The sequence below is a fragment of the Physcomitrium patens genome, chromosome 18 (assembly GCF_059467195.1).
Source record: "Physcomitrium patens ecotype Gransden chromosome 18, ASM5946719v1, whole genome shotgun sequence".
Taxonomy (NCBI): Eukaryota; Viridiplantae; Streptophyta; class Bryopsida; order Funariales; family Funariaceae; genus Physcomitrium; species Physcomitrium patens.
Window position 1 is genome coordinate 13973327 of NC_143427.1, and position 18058 is coordinate 13991384.

The 18058-nt window shown below is 36.0% G+C and overlaps 2 protein-coding genes, 2 long non-coding RNA genes and 1 pseudogene across 4 annotated transcripts; 3 read left to right on the forward strand and 2 right to left on the reverse strand.

The window, feature by feature from the left end:
* The first annotated feature begins 6514 nt into the window (after positions 1-6514).
* Positions 6515-7954, forward strand: LOC141046513 (uncharacterized). The gene is made up of 3 exons (XR_012219564.2): positions 6515-6927; positions 7086-7178; positions 7619-7954. It is a non-coding gene; the product is annotated as an uncharacterized LOC141046513 (long non-coding RNA).
* A 2659-nt stretch (positions 7955-10613) lies between these two features.
* On the forward strand, positions 10614-11802 carry LOC149987483 (putative methyltransferase PMT18 pseudogene; annotated as a pseudogene).
* Positions 11803-12049: 247 nt separating this feature from the next.
* On the forward strand, positions 12050-14487 carry LOC112295225 (putative methyltransferase PMT16). Its single transcript, XM_090244272.1, has 7 exons — positions 12050-12217; positions 12528-12595; positions 13104-13413; positions 13572-13624; positions 13824-13891; positions 14232-14360; positions 14447-14487. The coding sequence occupies exons 1-7, from the start codon at positions 12050-12052 to the stop codon at positions 14485-14487; spliced, it is 837 nt and encodes a 278-aa protein (XP_090100398.1).
* Positions 14488-15296: 809 nt separating this feature from the next.
* Positions 15297-17320, reverse strand: LOC112295244 (protein SRC2). The gene is made up of 2 exons (XM_024546534.2): positions 16479-17320; positions 15297-16071 (listed from the first exon to the last, which is right to left on the reverse strand). Exons 1-2 carry the CDS (start codon positions 16893-16895, stop codon positions 15625-15627), a joined length of 864 nt encoding a protein of 287 aa, XP_024402302.1. The 5' UTR covers positions 16896-17320; the 3' UTR covers positions 15297-15624.
* Positions 16897-17569, reverse strand: LOC149987484 (uncharacterized). The gene is made up of 2 exons (XR_016498323.1): positions 17384-17569; positions 16897-17099 (listed from the first exon to the last, which is right to left on the reverse strand). It is a non-coding gene; the product is annotated as an uncharacterized LOC149987484 (long non-coding RNA).
* Positions 17570-18058: the final 489 nt, after the last annotated feature.

The window sequence follows — 18058 nt, forward strand, 5'->3', positions numbered from 1 at the left end:
AACGCAGTTCTTTTCACTGATGCATTCCAAAATACGTAGTTTTCAAGTATATCTCAAGTATCTTCACAAAGGTAACTAAGGAGCTTAAGAAAAAATCATACTCAAAAAAGAGAACTTGTAATTCACTATGATAATGTAATTCACTCCTATCATGTCACTACATCACCCAAGTATGTAATGCGTTCGCATACCCATTCCAAATGAGATGCTGCGTTTCGTACTAGTAGCTTGGTGTCATTCTACCCATTCCAGATTAGATGCTGTGTTTTGTACTAGTATCTTGGTGTCATTTTACCCAGCTTCTAAAGGGCACCTGAAGAGAATGCACTAGGGACTGAGGTAATTAAAAAGCCATTCAAACACTACTTCTCAACCCAATGAATTATGACGCCATCAAGGCTTGCAATTTCAGGGTGTAAATGGTTAAACCGTTACCTAAATTAATTTTCTAATATTATTCCAAACAAACAACATAATTGTTTCGATCAATATGGGGAGAAAGTGCACCAGTTGAACCGGATATCAAGCACGATAAGCAGTTCTTTGTCGAGTTGAGCTCCTACCTCATAAAAGATTTAGATTCAATATCACCAGCTCAGAACCTCAATGACTCAGAAAACCTTAAATTGCTCCAAACCAAAAAGTAGACTGTCGGCAGAAAGAATCCATATTTGCGTTTCCAAATAGCTTGATGCAGGGATAACCTGAAATGATCTGTGACTGCTGTTAAGCCAGGTAGGTCTGTAGTTGACAAACACACAGCTACCCACAGCAACAAAAGTGACATGGTATAGATCGATAGATCCTCGCTCCCGATAAAAAGTACACTCAAAAAATAAAACAAAATTGCATGCAGGACCTCCTAACTAGAAACGAAGTGCTGATGTCTAAACATATCAGCCTACGGTAACTTAAGTTTCAACTGGACCTAAGCATATGCATTTGCAAAGTTGGACCTAAGAATTGGGAACAGTCAAAATTGAGAAGCACGCGGCACATCAACCTGGGGCTGCCAAGAGATCCCCAGAATGCCATGAAGTCAGGCAAGGGGAGGAGTTAACAGACGAGGAATATGAGAGGGAATGAGAGCAGGTTTCGAAGGGAATTGTGAGATCCGGTTCACCGCACTAGAGGAGCACTCTGCAGAGTCAAAGATCGAAAGAGCAAGAGAAGAAAGGAAAGAAGACCATACCTAGGAGGCGGAGAAACGGAATGCGAGGGAAGGGGCAGGTTTCAGTGCAAGTGACGTAGTGGAGATGGCAGTGATGCGTTAGACTGCAGGCATGGGGAGGGATGGCGAGAGTCACGACAGGAATAAGGAGGAGGTTGCGGGGAAAAGGAAGGGAAAGGAGCACCTGTCAACGCCACAAGACCGAGTGAGACGCAGCAAGACAGATGATGGCATTGTTGCATATCCACCCAACGCAACAAAGTTGTTAGCATTGCTGTTAGCATTGCCAAGTCTCCTTGGGTCTCGATTTGAATATGCTCTTCGTTCGTTGCATAGATCTGCTAAACTGCATCGCATTTCAACCCATGTATGTAAGTCATTCTGTAATCACATTAATTTTCTTCCTCTTCATAATGTCTTTTACTGCATTGTGAGCCTAACTCAAAACACTATGTGTTTTCTACAGATTTTGAGGATTTAGAAATTTCCACATTGTTCATGAAGCTATTGCATAAAACAACGTACACACATCTAACTTAAGGCCCCAGTGCATAGTATTCTTTATTTGTCCAAAAGGATCAAACACCACATTATTTGTTTGACTTGGTTTTAAAATCTTGTATCAAAATCTTTAAAATTTATGGATTTTGAAAAGCTGGTTGTTTTCACCAACAAATGTTGCAAGAGTACAATCCTTTCTAGCTACTTTCAAGTTAGCATTATGAAAGTAGATTTTTCTTCTAAAATAAAAATGTTTTGATTTTTCTTTTTTATATTTAAATATCAAATTTTTATTTTTTTAATGTTTGGTGATATATATTTATAGAACGAATTTTATGCAAATATTTTTTGGGTGGACAATTTATTTTAACTTAAAATAGAAAAATATTTTTAATTCAAAATTTTCAAATCTACTTAACTTTTTATTTTTAAGTTTAAATTAAATCAAAAAATATTATATTTATTTATATTTTAAAGAAAATTTTTTTTAAAGATCTTTCCTAAAGAAGAGCAAATCATATATCAATTTCATCTTTATTTTTATCAACTTGTATGCTAAATGTTCATAGGTCATTTGATTTGTGAGAAATTTGAATTATAATTTGATTTTAATTATAAATATCTTATTTAAAGAATTTTATAGTATCCAAAATAAATAAATTTAAAAATAAAATAACAACAACAACAACAAAAATAGCAGTCTTAAAGTGATATTTAAGGTATATAGAATATTAGCAAAACAAACTATAAGAATAAATAGTTTACACTTTCTTTATTTTAGAATGCCAAAAATAACTTGTTAGGAGTTAATAGCAAGAAGTCATAAGATTAAAATGAATATAAATATATAAAGTAAAATAATTATAATATAATTTTTATGAATCTTAAATTATATATATATATATATATATATATATATATATATATATATTAATTTAATTATATGTATTACTTAACTATACATATATTTAAATACAATATTTTAGATTGTTATAATATTTTAGAAGTGTTAAAACCATTTAAATTAGGTTTTTAATAAACTAAAAATTGTAATATTTAAAATATTAAATAGATAATAAGAACTATTTGAGTTTTGTGGAATATGTCGAGTATAAATAGATAAAAAAACAGTTCTCTTAAATAAAGGGTTCTTAGCTATTCTTTCTTAATTCCAATCAAATATAATTTTTCTTCTTCTATTACAAGCATTATATTTTAATTTTTAATTTTTTTCTTGTATAGCTATAATTTGGAATAGAATGCTTAATCTTAAGATCTCTTTTAATTTTTACTTTAATTTTAACCTAATGTTATCTAAATTTTGTTGATTTTTTATGAATAAAGTTTAATTATTAGTTATTAAGGTTGTTGGTAGAAGGCTATGGATTTCCTTCATTTTGTCTTATAATATTTAATTTTTTTTTAAGTAGAAGCTTGTTAAAGTCAATTTTTTTTATAATCTTACAATTGTTGCATTTAGAACTGGAACGAATTTCTCACAGTAGTTTAAGTGAAGAATAGTCCTTTTCTTAGTAGTCTAAATCATCCAATTTTGGAAAAAGAATCTAAATACTCAATTAGGAAATTGCTACAAAGTTTGATGGTGCTTAAGTTTTTCAAGTTGGATTTGCAACAAATCAAGAATAATCAAATTTGAAGCAATATTGAGACAAAGATAAGTGTTGGAGTATGAAAGGTCTTTAAACTAACATATGATTTAATATGATAATATTCTACTTTTATTTGTTTCTTTCTTAGAATTACTTTCATTGTTTTTTTTTTGCATATTGAAAGATGAGAAATAAGATAAAATAATAGAAATTTAATTCCACAATTTTTCATTATCTTAAATTAATGCAATTAGAGTTGGATTTACTAGCTAAACTTTCAAGCAAAAAGAAACATTAAACATAAAAATTGGCTTGGAAAAATTCAAAGAAGACTAAAATATTTTAATATAAGAAAGATGGTAAAAATATTCAAGTTACAAAAGTATTTAATAAAGAATTATTATAGCCTTTTATGCAACTTAAGAATTGAGAAGAAAAAGACTATGAGGTAGAAGTTGAAATATTTCAGTGTCTAAAAAAATATAAAAAACAACAAATAATTTCAAAGAAGTCAATTTTTTAATTTCTATTGGTGGTGGGTGATTTGTTTTGTTCTTTTAAACCTTAGGAACCTTTTAAGGATAAAAACATAGAAATTTAAATAAAAAAGAAATAAAGAATAAAACTTAAATTTTAGAAGAAAATTATAAAATATTTTTTTAAAAGAAAGAATCTAAAAAGAATAATTTAAAAGTAAATAAAAGTCAATAAAAATCAATCAATAGAAATCTAGTTATGATATAATTTGGAGACTTCAAAACTATATTCTTTTAAGACTATAAATATTAATTTAATATAATTATTAATTAAATTTTAAATAAGTTATTATAATAAAATCACATATATAATATATATTATAGATAATTTGGATTGCATATAAATAATTTTATATGAAATCATGTTTTGATGTTAATTATTGCAACTATTTTTGTATAGCATTAGTAGTTTAGAATACATAAATCAATTAAAAAAAATGAATTATTGTAACATATAAAAATATTTTTATAGTATGTATTAGAAATGTATCAAATGATTCTTTTGAAATATTTTTAAGGATTAAAATTCGTCTTGATGAAATCTCAATGTGTATTGTTTTAGATACTTATTCAATAAGAAGTGATTATTTCAATATGTGTTGATTTATAGTTGGCCTTAACTTCTTTGAATATAGCAAGCATAAATATATGAAGATCTATGTTGAAGAAATGTCTTAATAATGATGCATTAAAAGTTATAATATATACATTTAAATTCAATTATAATTGTGTGTGCATTAAGGACTTAGTATTATGAAGACCTATGTTGAAGAAATGTCTTAATAATGATGCATACAAATTTATAATATATACGTTTAAATCCAATTATAATTGTATATGCATTAAGGACTTAGTATGTGAGTATTTAGAATATATTTTAAGATATTTTTATTATACCAATCAAAAAATATTGGAGGTTAAAAGAATATATATATATATATATATATATATATATATATTAAACTAAAAATGAACTATTTCATCCTTTCATATATATATATATATATACCCATATATTTTACTAATATTTAATTTAAGCTGCATACTAAATTAATGTAGAATTTGAACTTTGATTTATGTACATGAGTTTTTATTTTCAGGATTGAATCATGCATTTGTTTTCTTCATACAAAGGTTCTATTCTTACGTGAGAATAAAGATAACATTTCTAATGTCTACCATTGGCATTCCAAAGAAGCATCTTTTATGTGATGAGACTTCTCAAAAGTTATTACAATTTTTGTATAAGACAACAAGGAACATGACAGAGCTTTGAACAGAATGATACCACTTTTCTTTTCTTTTTCATGAATAAAAAACCGATTTTTTACTTCTCTTTTGGTTTTTAATTTCTACTTTTGCATGATACAAATGAAACATCAAGAGTAACACACGACAAAAACACAATCCACAATGCCACCCATTACAAAGTTCGAGTTCAAAGTTAGGTAGACTTTATATGAGGATAATTTATACTTTTGGTATCCAATATACTAGTATGGGCAAGATAGAGTAGTTTCAGCTTCTGCCTTCAGTAAGAGGGCAGCCTGCAAAGATGACTGACAGCATTGATTAATTCATTGTCGTCATTGTGATTGCATCATCACCGAACGCTCATATTTTTCTGATCTTTTGTGTGAGCTTCCAGTTCAATCAACTAGGTCACTGTTCTGGTTCCACCGTCTAGACCTCTAAAATATAGTCGCAAGGTCTAATGTACACAGAGCACAAACATTACATGATTCTACACCATATGCAGCTGAACTTGTTTCTATCTCTGCTGCCAACGGTATCAGTTGTCCCACACCACCACAATCTCGCAAACATATGTACAACGGGAGTCATGCTTGAAGTACATCTGAAGGTTCCAGAGGCGGGAGTCGTATGTCATGGCGACGATGGTGAAGTGAGAGTGTTGGCCGTTACTCCGTTAACGCTTCTATGCCCCATATCCACCAAAGAAGCTTACCGCAATATAGATGGCGCAGACACTGATAACGAAGCACAGGACACCAAATGAGCACTGGAAACATGAGTTCGCTGGTAGGTTCTTGCGGAGAGCAGACCCAACTCTGTTCAAACGGCTCTACAAGGCCGACTGGACAATTGCTGACGGATCACCCGTAGTCGCAAAGTTTCGGTGGGTTTTTTGCTTTCAGGGAGTGTAAAAGATAGAAGTGGCAACTAACAGCGACCATAGCCTGAAACTAAGCCTACCATGAAACTCAACAAGAAGATGATCAAGAGAGCTTCTACCCTAAGGGCATGCTGCACCTCCAAGTCACCTGAGGGAACTCTATCTGCATCCACAACCGCAACCCACTCACCGGAAGTCAGCTGATGCGGGTTCAAGTGGTGATATCGTTTGCAATTCCAAGAATTGCAACCATTCATCCACACAATCACCAACCACTCATCCATCCAAGACTATCATTACATCCATCCAAAACCATATCGTCATCCATCCAATAGTATTCATCCATTTTACATCCATCCATCCATCCATCCATTTGTTTGAGGGTGTTGGGCTTCAACAGCGACGTCGCTCCGTTGCCGGGACGAAGACAAGCCACTGGGTGCTTGAGCATGAAGCAATGTCGAAAAGAATCCTCGCAATGTCAATGTTGAAACTTGAAACTCTGAACTTTATCAAAAGGATCTCTTGTGGGAAGGGGATTTTTCACTAGAATTGTTGTGAACACTGGCATCAGTTGTGCGCGTGAGCGCTTGCTTCTCCGATCGCGCACATTAAGAGAAGGATGCAAGTGTTGAAAATTTCTGGATGCGAGCCTTGCTCGTCCGACAATATCGTATTTATCTGGCTAATTTGACGATTTCTCGTCCGAGCTTTCTAGTGGGTTTATAATGTGTGAGATTGAGCATCAGGTGAAGAGTCGGGGAATCACCGCAGGGATGATGCCAAGTTCAGCACACAAGCTCCGACTCTTGTGTTTGCACGGATTTCGATCAAGCGGTTGCATCTTGCGTCAGCAGATAGAAGAAGCGAAGTGGATGAAAGAGATTGGTGATCTTGTGGAGTTGGTAAAATCTTCGCCTTTCTGAGGTGTTCTAATCGGATCGTTCTCTGACTGGATGCGTGCATTGAAACGTGAGTTCTTCATGACTTCTCACTGTCTTAAATCGGCTGTTGGTGCCTTTCTTTAAAGCTGAAAAGATTTCATGATCCACACGTAGACAAATCTTGAGGCTCATTAGTTACGGCACAGGCACGTCTCGAACCTGAACCATTCGTCACGGTGGAAGCAGATTTTTGTCGACGCACCTTGGCTAGCCACAGGACCATCACATCTGGAGAAGGATTTCAAGCCTCCGTACTATGAGTGGTATCAAGCAAACAAGGTGCTTCCTAGTCTCTCTGCATAGAACCCTTCGATCCAAACACTGACCTCTTGGGAATCACAAATGAATGTAGTGCGATGAGTCTGCTCTGTCGAGCACAAGAGATAACTTCTCCGAAGCAGAGCCTCTGCAGGAGTTTACAGAAGCACGAGGATTGGATGTAGCAGTGGAATACCTAGAAAAAACCATCGAGGATCATGGTCCCATCGACGGATTCCTGGCATTTTCTCAAGTAATCGCCAGTGACTCCCATTCCCGACCTTGGCGTATTTGAACGTCGTGGGTTAAATTGGTGGTGGCAAACATGACTTAGATCACCATATTCCTGGAAGTGAAATCGACCTTACACATCTGAGGTCTACGTCATGCAGAATGCTCAGTTAACGACTCAAGCTTGAGTGTCCACCAGAAACCTAATTGTTCCAGCGTTTGCCTTGCAGGGAGCGATTCTGGGCTGCGCATTGATAGGGCTTGAAGAAATGGTACCTCATTTTGAGGTCACTAATAAAGCTGATTCAGTGCAAGAAAGTTCACTTAGAATCGACGTGCCTTTCTACTTTCAAATTACCCAAATTTTCATCCTATTCCACAGTTCCATGAGCTCTGGCAGCATGCTTTGAACATGCGACGCTGCTCCTGTTCAGAAACTACCTACAAAGCAGTGTTGGTGTTGCGAGCAAGTTCTTCTGTGTTCATCTTCTACTTCAAGTCTGTTCTACAGTTGTATTCGCTGAGTTCAGTTATTAGGCATATGAAATGTGTATAATTTAATAGCATATCAGAATTGGGTACAAAGAAAACATGGTGTATATGTCAAAGGAGAGAGAGATAAAGTATATCAATCTCTGTGTGTGTTGACATAGCCTTCAATGCCAAACAGAACTTGCTCTTGTTTAAGACGCCAGGTTGCGTTCTGTGGTGGTGTTGGGAGGAGCTGCAAGCCAAATACTGAGACTGAAACCAGCCTACTACGATCCCATACACTGCCCTTCTTTGCATTTCATTGGTGTTTCACTTGATCTGCTATAGATATATATATATATATATATATTTCTGTGTGCTCTTTAGGCTAATTATTGAGCTCAATTGGGCAGGTGGGAAACAATTGGTACTAATAAAATAACTTTAGTTTTGACTAAAGAATTAGCACTGATTTGTTTGTTGAATCAAATACATGGTTCACAAAAGAAAAAGATTATGCTTTTATTTGTACTTATATTTTATTTTAGAGAAGAAGGTGATTTTTTTTAAAATTAAAAATTTTACTATTCCAGAAATTGTACAATTTGAGTATTAGAATTTGAGTAGTTGCAAAATGTTAAATAATATGAGACCATTTAAAATCATTTGGAGTTTGAAATTTTATTCTTTAATTATTAGAGGAATAGCACCAAATTTTATATAGATAAATTTTTAATCTAAAGAATAATTAAATAGATTTTTAAACAAGTTCATATATATTTTTTAAACTTTGGTTTCTTGTAGGAAACAATGAAAAAATCAAAGAAAAAAGTGAAGCATTCTTAAAACATTTCAAATGCTCATTTTTAATTAAGCATGCAAGAGGTCAAAGTGTTCCACTTTTAGGTATAAATTAAGCTCAATTCTTAAAAATAAGATATTTTTTTTCAAATTAACTCCTACAACATTTATCATAAACGTACTAATTTTTCAACATATAAAATGTAAAATTATAATTCTTATTTAATTTTAAAATAATTTAGAATTAACTCTCTAGATATTGAAATGTAGATGAGATTGGCATACAAGTTTTTAGAATTTTTTTGACAAAACAACTAAACAAGAGAGGTGTAAGACAATATTAAAATAGAAATAAAAAATTTAAAGTATTTTTTAATTTTTTAATCTACATTGGTAGTATTCCTATAGATTCAACAAAAATATTGATTTAAAGTGATTAAATAAAATAGTGTACACTTTATATAAGAATAGGAAACAATAAAAATTATTTGTTTGTTTCAAATAATTTAACATCAAATAACGATTAAAATATTAATAAAATATTAATAAAATATTAAAAAATATTAATATCAAAGTATAAATTCATGAATATTTTATGCTTATTAAATCTATTAAAATTTTAAAAATATTATTTAGAATATACCTATCTTTTTTATTAAAATATTATAATAAAATTTATTATTTTTATTATAATTTTATTTCTTAAATATCTACACAAGATCAATTTTTTTTTATATTTTCTACTACATACTACCAAAAGTTGCAAAATATTCCATATATTATTTAATAAAGGACTTGCTCATAATCTTTAACAACCTTTAAAGGGTTTCAATACCAAACAACTAACTCCTATTTTTTATTAATCTATTAGTAGCTATCCAAATATTTTCTTACAAATATAGATACTAAGTTCAAAGAATACAATAAGAAACTTACAATTTTATGCAATAAGCAATAATTAAACTATTATTAATCATTAGATGAATTAAGTTTATGATTTTTTTGTTGTATAATATGTTCTAAAATTATTGCAAATAAAAAAAAGAAAAAAAAGAAACGACATAAACAAATCCTTGTTTTTATGCTCCATATCAACCTCTAAGTTTGTTGTAAATAAATCTTTCTATCAACAAGAATATTTTAAATGTTATAATGCTTAATACCTATTTATTTCATTTTTTTGAATAATATACAAATTTCTTTACTAAAGATATATAAAAAATCTATCATAAAGTATTAAAATTTGATTTTATACCAAATCAAATTCAATAACAAATCTTCTCAAAAATATTATTTTTTTGGTTGTTTTGCAAAAATCATATATTATACTTTAATAGTTAAAATTACTTTGGTACAAAATCAAATTAATTTCTAGATTAAGATTCCACCAACCATTGTAAAGACTTAATCTATAATAGACTATTTTTTGTTCAATTCACCAACAAAATTACCATCAATAAATCTTAAGATTTTTTTTTTTTTTTTTTTTTTTTCCAATATTTAGCATAATACATGATACAAACATTTATAGTATCTTTTAGATAGTAAAGTATCTACTCTATTACTTTCTAATACTTCCTTATTTTTATTTCTCCATTCTAAAGCATTTCAATAATTTTTTTAATACACTTTCTTTTTCTTTGTAATATCTAAAATTTATATTTATTATAAACTCCATAGATGTCAATACTTAAAACCCTCTTAATAAATTTTAATTGTTTCATATTAAACTCTTAACACAATTACACCTTTAATCTATTTGCATTACTTAATTTCTTTGCTGCAATCTATGCATTAAGAACTTATAATATTTTTCTAACATATTGATAAAAATTAGTTTCTGAAGTCAATCCTTGTCGCAGTGTGAAAGACATTAATGGGTAACTTCCACAATTCTATTTGCGTAGGGTTCAATTGGATATGTAAAGACCTCCTCAGTGTAGATTACTGTCGATGGGGGGTATGGTTTACTCCTGCACACAACTGTCCACTAGTCCCTGACGAAAAGTGATATTGAAATTCGTGTGCTTTACTTCCCTCAAGCAACTATACTTTTTGGGATCATTCCTTACCTTCACTGCGAAGCACTACATTTGCTTATGATACAACTTTCTCTGCGTGTACAGTGGGCACTGAATTTACACGTAGTGATAGGTGGCATGTCTCTCCTAGATCAGTTGCAGATCATTGTTTGGGTAAAATATGCACGTAACATGTAGGTCCGGATTCCATTCTTGTAGCAATTGCTTGAGTAGGTTATCTACGCATCAACAGTTGTAAATTATATGTTTAAGAACTTTCAAGAGGGGAAAATTTTGACAGAAAGATCAGGGGCGGAGTCAATTCTAGTTTCTAATAAAATTAACGTATCGTTAGTATTTGCTCTGTGTTCTAGGAATATAACGGCTCCTCTCAACATGCATGAAGTCCTTTTCGGTTACTGACCCGTCACTCTTGGTCGTTTAATCAGGTGTGCTGGGGAACGAACCAGGGTCGCCTAAGATTCATACTGCCGAAACAGCAAAGCGTAAGAGATTCCTTTGGATGGTCAGTTTTGCTGGCTTGTGTTGCTATTTCTACATCTTAGGTTCCTGGCAGAACAGCAACCATAACTCATTTCCCTCTGGTTTGGGGTCGAACTATACTACTTTTCAGTCATGTGACATTAAGTTCAGCGAGTACACTCCGTGCGAAGACACCGAGCTGTGGTTAAAATACCCGCGAGAGAAATTGACATACAGAGAACGGCATTGTTCTGGAAAAGGCGAACTCTTAAAATGTTTGATTTCTGCTCCGGCTGGATATAAAGCTCCACTCCCATGGCCCCAAAGCCGAGACTATACGTGGTTTGACAAAACTCCTCATAAGGAATTAACTGTAGAGAAAGCGATCCAAAAGTGGGTGCAGTTTCAAGGTGAGAAGTTATACTTTCCAGGAGGCGGAACTTTCTCTGCTGGTGGTGCTGATGAGTATATCAACGACATTGCTGCTCTGATTCCCCTCAACGGTGGGTCAATTCGAACAGCAATTGATATTGGATGTGAGGTAAGGACCCAGCCGAACCTGGATTGATATTTTGCTCTGCTTAGTGATCTAGTTACAGATCTTAAATTCACCATCAAAGTTGCAGTATAGTTGCCATGGGCTTCATCCTCGTTTCTATTGCTCGATCATTTGATTTTTCACTTATTAAAAACTTCTTCTTTTCTGTACTTTAGACAACATGGTTTTCAGAGAGATCATATGCATTCTCAGTTCTTTATACTTTCTTACGTATGTCTTACGTTGTTCTTTCGATCAAATTGATACTTCTCGTCACAATAATTCAAGTGCTGGTTTTTCAGGTCACAAACTGAGGCGCATACTTGCTGAAGAAGAATGTACTAACTATGTCATTCGCACCAAGGGATACAAATATTTCACAAATCCAAATTGCGTTAGAGAGAGAGGCGATCCGGCGATCCTTGGCGTCATGGCTGAGAATCGCATGCACTACCCAGCACGGTCTTTGGACATGGCTCACTGCTTCCGATGCTCCATTCCATGAGCCGAACATGGTATGTTAACCAATGTTTCTAGTTTGAAATGTGACAATTTAGACATTTTTCATCTTTAAGATTATTAAAACTTATCCAAAACTCATCTTCGAGCTGAATTAGTTGTTTTTAAAAATATCTTGAGAAGAATATTTACGTGCTCAGATCCAAATAATAGAATGTTGTTTCCTAAAAATGGTCTATACGTTGACTTTCGTGAAAGATAATTTCTAAGGTACTTGATTGTTTAAAAATCTTTGTAAATAAGTAGAAACTCCAAGAACTCAAAGAGAATCCTTCCGAGGTTTGTCTTTGAGTTAAGTATGAACAGCTGCGACAGCGTAATGCAAGCATCCGTCCATACATCTGCAGCCAGGCTGAAAACTCTGACTCTGCCTGGTGAGAAACCCTCCTTCCTTGTACGATTGTTACATGTTCTATTCACGAGGAGGTACATGTTGGTGACACAAAAAGATCCTGAGTTTATGTTGCAAGAATTCAGATTATGTTGCAGAGTTAAAAACTCACTTTACCTGGGATTTTTTACTTCGGGTTGTCCATTGTGGATTTCTCTGTATTAAATTGATTTAATTTGCAAAGCATTGTTTACTTGCCTTGCTCAACCTCTCGAATGCAGAGTCTAATCGGTTTGGGTCTCTCTTAGTTTGAAATTACGTGGTCACGCCTCTCCACCTAGCACCAGTTGAATACGTTCGGAACTCTGCTCGTCAGGGACGACCTCAATTCTTAACAATATCTGGCTAAATTTAACAGATAATTCAGATGAATTGTAATGTTACTCAATCTACAGAGTGCTGCGTGAGGGAATCCTAGATTACGATGAAAATTCAATAGTTATCAAAGCAGATCAATTCTGTTAACACATAACACTTTCGGTTTTCTGCAGGTATCGGAAGATGAAAACAAGCATTAGTAGCCCTCTTCCGGGGGTCAGAGACACAAAAGAAGTTGCTGGTGGGACTCTTTCCAAGTGGCCTGCTACGCTAACATCTGTGCCTCCTCGAATTGCAAGTGGTTCAGTTCCCAGAATGACTGCTGAAAGTTTTAGAGACGACGCTCTTCTATGGGCCAAACGAGTGAATTATTACAAGGCACAGCTCATAACTCCGTTGGCCTCAGGCAGATACTGGAATATTATAGACATAGGTGCCGCACTAGGAGGTTTTGCTGCCGCTTTGGTAAATGATCCTGTTTGGGTAATGAATACATTTCCGCATCATTCGAATGAATACTTGAGTGATCTTTTGGAAATTTTAAGTCCTTGGTCATCTTCACCCGCCACTTTGTCACTCGCCGTCTCCCTCACGAGCCTGTGTTAGCTTGCCTCGCTGCTGTCAGGTTCTCCATACTTCAGGAATCGATTGTGCGGGTCCTCTTAAATGGACTCAATCTGCAACCCGTTGCCCAGTAATGATAAACCATTCTCGGAGTACAGAGACTGCTGTAGGAACATAGAATTTTGGGGGTGACTGCGTCGTTTTCTGTTTTTGGTTTCGTCATGAAATGATTTCGTGACCGCAAGGATTTCTGGGTGATGATGGATTTTGGAGGAGAAGAGGGTGGTTCCCCTCACTCAGGGTTTGAATTCTGGTGTTGGTCTCTGCAGTGTGGCTATAATGTACTCTGGGCGTGAAGAAAGTAGGCTGCATGTTTTTTGCTGGAAATTTGGTGACGGTGAGTGATGTGGGCGTCATTACTTGTCGTCGTGGTTGTCCTTGTTGTTGGTGTTACTTTCTTCATTACTCTTTTTTCTTTTTGTTTCGTTTTTTATTTTTTAGAAACTAAAAATATACATGACGTCTTTGAAGAAGCTACACGAATGGTGGAGAGGTGGTTCTCATCCACGACAGTTATGTTCCCTTAATATGCATATGTGCAATATTTAAAATTTTCTAACCGAAAATTCCACCAAAGCGAATCATTTATGGAAATGAGGGTATACTTCAGGTGCGAAGCATTTTCAACGTATTCAAGAACATACGACCTTATTCATGCAAGTGGCGTTTTACTGCAGGATATCTGTTGAATCTGATTTCTATCCCCATGCTGGAGCCATATTCGGCTCCTCAAACCTTCGTGCTGTGTTTCAGTTGCGATATTGAAGATATTTTGCTGGAAGTGGACCGGATTATGCGAACTGAAGGTGCAATAATAATTCGAGACGAACTAGATGTCTTATAGAAGGTGAAGATGATTTCAAATGGTTGCGCTGGGATTCTCGCATGGCAGACCATGAGGATGGGCCTATCGTGCGTGAAAAGATACTTTAAGGGGTGAAAAGATACTTAAGGGGGTGAAAACATACTGGGTGGGATCGGACATGAACAAAACAGGTGCCAGCCCCTAGAATGAAATTAGTGTACACTGCAGCGTGATATGAAGATCTTAAGTGTCGATTTTGTCAAAACCTTATTCCGTTCTTCAGGGACTAAAGCAAGTCTTTTCGGAGGCTCATAATTCTAGTGCATTAGCATAGACCCCAAGGTCCCTCAATCTTTAAGTACACTGCTATAGAGATTCCCTAACAGTAAGGACACAATACTCAGTAAGCCTCTACTTGTGTGGGTTTTTTGATCATGGAATGCTTTGAGCACCGTGCATCTACCAAACGTGAAATTACCGTCGGCGGTTGACCTGATGCAGAGTAAGTCAATTTTCTTTCTCAAAGGATTCACTAAGTCCCTGAGATCAGGAATGCTCAGTACTTTGGTTCTTGCATGTGCTTCTGCATGCTGTAACTATTTCTTTTCAATATTCTGAGTGATGACCGAACCATCAACTTCGTCGCAATATCTTCCGTAAGACCTTCACAAATTACCTGCAAATGATGTTGCTGGTGCTTCTCTGAAGTGTCACCACGCTCCGCTGTCTAAAAACATATTTGAATGTTCAGATATTAGTGGAACAACAGCTATGGCATTAGTAATCCATGATCAACTAATACCATCCACTACCCACGCATTAGTGGTGCAACGCTATTCTCGATATGGTTGGTTGATGTTGGCTACTTTCCGCTCGAAACAGATGTATTTTCAATCTGGTCTTAAAAAAAATATAAAACGCACGTGCAAACGAAGGGTACATCAGCAGCCGCTGTACAATCAGCAACAAAAGTACTAAATTCATAACATTCATAAAACTCAATATTATGAGTTCCTTGAGCAACCAATAGAGTCTGACTATCGTCAGCAACAAAGCTATTAATTGGGATTCTACTGAAATACTGAGCAGAGCATGGTTTTAGTAACTAAAACTCTTATTGCAAGTACAATTACTCAGCTTAACTTCCTACTCTAATGTCGTACCTGAACCTGCTTGATGAAAATAACATATGAAACAGTAAAAGTATCCAGAAAATAAATGTAGTTCATATGCCAAAAGGCGCTGGTCGCAACAAACCAAAACTCTTAGCCTCCACAGCCACCACCGCAGCCTCCACCACAGCCACCACCATCACTGAGCATTGAGCCAATTAGCAACCCTCCAAGAGCACCGCCCACTAGACCAGCTCCCAGTCCACCACCCATGCCGCTACTTCTGCGTGGAGGAGGTTGACCATACGCACCCGGTGGATAATATGGTGGAGGCATACCGCCAGGAGGTGTTTGATACATAGGGCCCTGTTGGTACATTGGATAAGGCTGGGCAGCACCCGGTTGGCCATAAGCAGGAGGATAGCCAGGAGCTGGGTATGCATACGCAGGAGCATCTTTACCATTACCACCAGGCACGGGCATCCCCATCATGTAAGGTGGCGCAGCTGCTCCCATTGGTTGCTGTGGGTATTTGATCAGCTCTCCCAGTTTGATGGATACATTCAAGGTACCTTTTGCTTTCCCAGACTTCCTCAACACCTGTGAAAAACAGAAAAGTACGAGGTGCTCCAAAATAAGTTATCTTTTACTTCGGGACACAGAAAGTAGCAATCAAATATCGATTCAACTCACGAAGTAGGTGTTCCAAACATAATAAACGTAAAATCAAGCCTGAAATTAAAACCTGCTCAACAGATGCTAGCTGAAGCATAAATTGAAGTGTTGCTATGATAGGATCACATCAGAATACACGTTGCACTCTTTTGTTAAAACAAGCAGTGGTTGGTCCAGCCAAACCCGCTTTACTTCGGCACGATGAACGATGGGAAAGAATGCATAATGAAATGCACTGATATCCGTAGTTGATTACGCCCAGTAAAACCACTGAAGCAACAGAATACGGACGTGGAAGAACAAAGAAGAGGAAAGAGAGAGCGGGTCTTTACCGGCACAGACATGAAGTTGGCGCTGTTTGAGGAGCTTCCCTCTGAAGCATTCGCCTCATCTGCTGGGACCTTGTCTGCTTTGTCCTTATCTTTTTCGACCTCCGTAGGTTTGATGGCTTTCGCCAGGCTTTGCAAGGGAATCGTGCACGAACCAACATGCTTGTTGCCGAAAGTTCCATGGTCGTAAAGGTCTATCACAAGAACCGCATTACCATCCTGCACGAGACGCTCCTCGGCTATGAGCCTAAGCGTAGCATTCCAAGTAGGGCTCGCATTACCATTCTTATCCATCGGCGATGACACCTTCACGGAGGGGTATATCCATGCCACGCAGTACACCGTCATCTTCCCAAAGGTGTTCACCTTCTTCAGATCCTGGGCCGAAATCACCGTCACCAATATCTCTCGCTGGTCCATGTTGATATCGCTTACTTGAATTATTTTTCAAAAGGAGAGAGACAGGAAAGAAACACAACCCAACTGTACGAAAAACACTAATCCCTGTCACAACTCGCCGTAACCTATCTTCACGCAGAGCGTTTCAACGATCACCTTCCCGAACAGAGCATCCTCTTCCACAACCACCCCACCCCTCAAAGAACCACGCGCGCTGCACAATAGCTGCATCCAGGCGCAGCCATCCAAACACACAAACAATCAGGCATGGCACAATTCAGCCAAGTTTTGCAAGCAACCAATGGCGTTCAATCCGTCAACGTTGTGGAAAGATGCAAAAGTTTCTTCTCAAAAAAATATCAACACTAACTCATCCACAACGCGTAACGTGCCGCAAGGATAAATCCACCTTCCCAAACACGACTACAGGAACAACAAACCCGGCCACAAAACTCACACAATCCGAGAAACTCGCCTTGTCAACAACAAACCCCAGGTCACGGAGATACCACACTATGCAGCTTCCTGAACACTTTCCATTGTCGTCGCATGAACAGTACCATTCCTGCAAAGCACCTTCAACACGAGCTTGGGCTTGGGATCGGGGCCATCCGACTGGGCCAGGGTACCGATCAGCGACAAATTTAGTGGGCCTTACGGAAAGCACGCATCAAACGCACACGCACACGCACCAACACCCGCAGAATGCTTCTCCCTCGAGGCCACGATCACGGTCACCGCAACGCACGTTGGGGGAAAAAAGGTGCCGCACCGTGTCCCACCTACTACCGTGAATTAGTGGTGGTTCCTCGAAGCCGCTTGGAAGCAGCGTGGCAGTTTAGAAAAAAACCATTCGATGCACAGAAGACGATTCAAACCCGTTGTCTGCACGCACATTTTGTGATAAAATTATTTTGCTTTCACAATCTCAAATTATTGTTCCTCTTTAATTTATTTTATTTTATTTTATTTTTTTCTTGTTTGGGATAGCACGAACTTTCCCTCTGTGCAATTTTTTATTGATTTTTCCCTGTGTTCCGTGTTTTCCATTGGGTTTGAACAATTGAAGAGAAAAATGTTTTCTATGACACAGTGCAGGTAAAACCTGTGTGTGTTCCATCATGTGTGATCGTAATTTTACAGATGAGAATAAATATGTATTAAGAAACTTAATTTTTTGAAAC

Bases quoted from the DNA above. Each gene is read 5' to 3' on its own strand.
- LOC112295225 (XM_090244272.1), top strand. From the start codon at position 12,050: ATGTCATTCGCACCAAGGGATACAAATATTTCACAAATCCAAATTGCG. The intron at 12,596-13,103 runs GTGAGAAACCCT...GGTTTTCTGCAG, and splicing joins GAAAACTCTGACTCTGCCTG to GTATCGGAAGATGAAAACAA. The intron at 13,625-13,823 runs GTAATGATAAAC...TGGTCTCTGCAG, and splicing joins AATCTGCAACCCGTTGCCCA to TGTGGCTATAATGTACTCTG.
- LOC112295244 (XM_024546534.2), bottom strand. From the start codon at position 16,895: ATGGACCAGCGAGAGATATTGGTGACGGTGATTTCGGCCCAGGATCTG. The intron at 16,072-16,478 runs GTAAAGACCCGC...TGTTTTTCACAG, and splicing joins CCAACTTCATGTCTGTGCCG to GTGTTGAGGAAGTCTGGGAA.